At 41.1% G+C, this 4420-nt stretch overlaps 1 protein-coding gene across 1 annotated transcript; it reads left to right on the top strand.

The window, feature by feature from the left end:
• Positions 1–1923: 1923 nt before the first annotated feature.
• Positions 1924–3507, top strand: LOC141629910 (uncharacterized). The gene has a single exon (XM_074442828.1). It carries the CDS (start codon positions 1924–1926, stop codon positions 3505–3507), a length of 1584 nt encoding a protein of 527 aa, XP_074298929.1.
• Positions 3508–4420: the final 913 nt, after the last annotated feature.

Consider the following 4420-nt stretch of genomic DNA (forward strand, 5'->3'; position numbering starts at 1 on the left):
ATTGGTTAGGCCTGAGGATCGTTTTTCTTTGATACCACTTTGTAACACCCCCATTTATTCAGGAGCCTTTAGCTAGATATCCCAAGTAAATAAGAGCGTTACCATCTTAGTTTCCCGAGGTAGTGAATAACAAAGTCCAACTCAAAGTACATTAAATCAAAACTTAGCGATTACATGTTTATTACAACTTAACCAACTAAAACTTGATATAAAATAATTACAACTCGCAGCGAAAATAAATAAAGTGATCTCATAATCTATGTGGTCTAGACTTCTAGATAGATTGGCCAAATCCTCACGCATTTCCAAAAGCTCCCAAGTCAGCTAATCTTTAGTACCTGTCAAATCTGCTCCCCATTATGGTTCATCACAGGTGTTCACGAATACACTGTCAACCACGAGGTTGAGTAGGAATAAATTAAACAACAATAATAATTCAACCAAAATAGACATCCTTCAAATTCCCATCACATCATCCATACAACTCACTTATATCACTGACAGTAGCACAACCCCCTTAACACCGTGCTATGCTTAACTGGCAGTAGTACTTGCGTACCATGCTCACTTGGCAGTAGTAATTACTTACTATGCACACCTATCTCTGACAGTATTAATTACTTACTATGCTCATCTGGCAGTAACGATTACTCGCTATGCACAATTGGCAGTAACACTCTCCGTGTTATGCTCAACTAAACAACCATCGCACCACACCGTATATAACCAACAATAATGAACAACAACAATCCAGTCAAACGGCTCCATTAATAACTTAGCATACACATATACTCCGTCTCCAATACTCATTCATAATATTAACATTAACCTCGTCATCCATCACAATTCAATATACCTTCACATAATAATAAAATACGAGTTGAGTAGGAAATTCGTACCCGACAAGCAAATCCAATCAATTAAATAAGCAAGTAAGGTCAAAAGTGCTCCTCCACAAATCCGTTACCTAAGTAAGATAACAATTCACATAATTACTAACTAATCTAAATTGTAAAACGATATGTAAATATTAAGTAAAACCCGTCTTAAAACTAACCCATCTCAATATTCATTATACTATTCATTATACCCGAATCATCCGTGACATGTAAACTACCCTAATATTAATAATGTTTATTTAATCAATCGCCCATGATATATAACCACCCACTATATTTAGTAATGCAACTGCAAGTGGTAAAGCACAAGCAGACCTAAACATCAAAACCCCTACCCTTCGTACTAATTACTCGTACTATTTGGTCAAAACAGGACAGCTTACGGTCACGCAGCGACGGCAACTATTTTGTCTGAAACTACGATAATCACATGACCCATAATGAAACTAACTAATCACATCAGGTTCGTACCATGACTCAACTCCTACGTCACGCACAGCCTTCGCGAAGTCTTGCCAAAACCGCACAAAAACAGAGGACACGCTGCCGCTCTCGTTCAGCCCGTGACACACTATTAACCTCCCATAAATTACCTCAAGGACACTATTAGGAATACATATCGTATAATATCGTAATATTGTGTTATACCGTAATATTAGGATGTATTTGTTAAGAATATATTTCCTATGATTTGGTCCTCCTTATTATGAGGATTTATGTACCTATTTAAGTCGAGATGGCTAATGAGAAAGATACAGATTTCACAAAACGTAACATGGTATCGAGCCAGTCTATTCTTTTCCAACCCTAACGTCGTCCCTCCTCTTCTAAAACTATGGCAGGCAACGATGTTGTGTAGCCACATACAGAAACCCCACATACAGAGACTCCAACTATCGACACCCCACAAAGAATCGATCCCCTTTCACCGTTTTTTCTCGGACATGGTGATTTACCGAGTTTGAAAATTTCCCAAGTACAATTAACGAGCCACAATTATGAAGATTGGCGTCGCTCTATGCGAATGTCTCTTAAATCTCGTCGCAAATTTGGTTTTTGTGACGGATCTATTCCACAACCAAAACTTACTGACACATTCATGCTTGAACAATGGGAGGTCGTCAATTGCACCATTGTTCAATGGCTTCGTAATACAATTGACTCCTCTGTTCTTGAAAGCGTCCCGTATGTTGAAGACGCTGCCGTTCTGTGGAAGGATTTGGAGGAGCGTTTTGTCGTGGTTGATGGTACGTCGATCCATTCCCTTAAAACTGAACTTGGCGAATGCAAACAACTCAAAGGTATGTCTGTCACTACGTATTATGGGAAGATAAAGTCACTGTGGGACGCTCTTGCATTTTACGAGCCTCCGTTTGCCTGTAAATGCGGTCGCTGTCTCTGTGACATCTCTTCTCAGGCGATTAAACGACTTGATAATGAACGTCTTCACCAATTTTTTATGGGCCTTGATAGTAATTTATACTGTAATCTCCGTAATCAACAATTTCAACTTGACCCTCTCCCCACTCTTAATCGTGGCTATCATGCCGCTTTACAGGCTGAACGCCTCTTATTAGGGTCGGCCTCGGCCCAACCCGATACACCGGATGTTGTCGCTTTCGCTGTCCCTGGTGCATCACGCACCTCTCCTGACTGGAAAGCTATTCGTGAGGCAGAAAAATTGGAACGACGGAAGCTTTACTGTACTCATTGCACCGTGTATGGTCATGACATTACCTCTTGTTTCATAAAGACAAATAATTTTCCTGATTGGTGGGGGTCTCGGCCTCGCACTCTTGCTGAGTTACATCGCAAAAAAGGAGTCGGGTCCGCCAGTGGGTCAGTTCATGCGTCATCCTCGGGTCCCTCATCATCGAGTTCCTCTGCTCGCGTAAATGTGCTGCACTCTCCCGCTGATCCGTCTGTTTCTACTAATTCTATCTCGTCTACTGACCGGTTATCTGGTATGTCTTATACTTGGATTATCGATACGGGTGCCTCTAATCATGTCACAGGTGATTTAAGCTGTTTCGTTGAGCAGATATCGATCCCCGCGCGACCTGTTGGCCTTCCTAATGGACAACAGGTCACGGCATCTATTATGGGCACCGTACGAGTCACTAATGACATTTTGCTTAAAAGGGTTTTGTTTATTCCTAGTGTTACCTGTAGTCTTATTTCGGTATCACAGTTGACTCTTGATCATGATTATATTTTTCAATTTGCTAAAGACTCTTGTCTTATACAGGACCGTGTCTCGAGGACGATGATTAGAGTAGGTGAGCTGCGGGATGGACTTTACTTTCTTCGCTCGGACAACAAGCTCTCGGTTCATAAAATGGGCATGGTTGAAACGGCTGACTTGTGGCATCAAAGGCTTGGACACCCTGCTGAGAAAGTGGTTCATTTTATACCTTTAGCTCGTAATTTACATTCCAATAAAAGCCAGGTGTGCGATGTGTGCCATCTTGCTAAACAACACCGTAATAGTTTTGATTTGAGTGACAATATTGCTCAAGATATTTTTGATTTAATACATTGTGATTTATGGGGACCATATCGCATCCCTTCGTCTTGTGGAGCTAAAATACTTTCTCACTATTGTTGATGACCGTTCTCGGTCAGTTTGGGTTTATTTACTGATGGATAAAACTGAGGTTACACCCATGTTTATGAATTTTCTTTCCATGGTAAAAACACAATTTTCTAAGCAGGTTAAAATGGTACGGAGTGACAATGGCAGTGAGTTTAATTGTATGGCAGCTTATTTTTTCTCAAAGGGAATTCATTTCCAAAAATCTTGTGTGGGTACTCCGCAACAGAATGGCCGTGTCGAACGCAAACATCGTCACATTCTAAATGTTGCACGAGCCCTTCGTTTTCAAGGTCACCTTCCTAAGAAATTTTGGGGTGAGTGTATCCTTACTGCAGCCTATCTCATAAATCGTACACCGTCTGCATTACTTGACCATAAAACACCATATGAAGTTTTATTAGGCGTCTCTCCGTCTTACAAAAATTTGCGTGTTTTTGGTTGCCTCTGTTATGTTCATAATCAAAAAACTCATTGTGACAAATTTGAACAAAGAAGCCGTAAATGTATATTTCTGGGTTATCCGCATAATGTCAAAGGGTGGAAAGTATATGATCTCGAGACCGAAAAATTTCTTGTCTCCCGTGATGTTATTTTTTACGAGGACTCATTTCCTCTTGCTGTCAAGGAGGGCCCAGCTGCTATTTTTGACCAGCCTTCCCCTGACTTCAATGTTAATCCTTCCATATTTTGTGGTGAGGGGGGGGGGTCCGACAATGTCGTGTCCACTCAGCGTACCAATGGTTCCTCAAATATGCCCAATAATTCTGATAATAGCTCTTCCAGTGCTTCTGAAACTTAGCTCTCCACTACATCCGTGAACAATGGGTCTACTACGAACAACATGCTCTCATCCGAGGATGTGTCCACCTCCGAGCAAACTGCCCCTGCAATGGGTCGTGGCCAACGGATAAAGTACCCTAATTTG

The sequence above is a fragment of the Silene latifolia genome, chromosome Y (genome assembly GCF_048544455.1).
Source record: "Silene latifolia isolate original U9 population chromosome Y, ASM4854445v1, whole genome shotgun sequence".
NCBI lineage: Eukaryota > Viridiplantae > Streptophyta > Magnoliopsida > Caryophyllales > Caryophyllaceae > Silene > Silene latifolia.

Coding starts and splice junctions, on each gene's coding strand:
- LOC141629910 (XM_074442828.1), top strand. CDS start 1,924: ATGTCTCTTAAATCTCGTCGCAAATTTGGTTTTTGTGACGGATCTATT.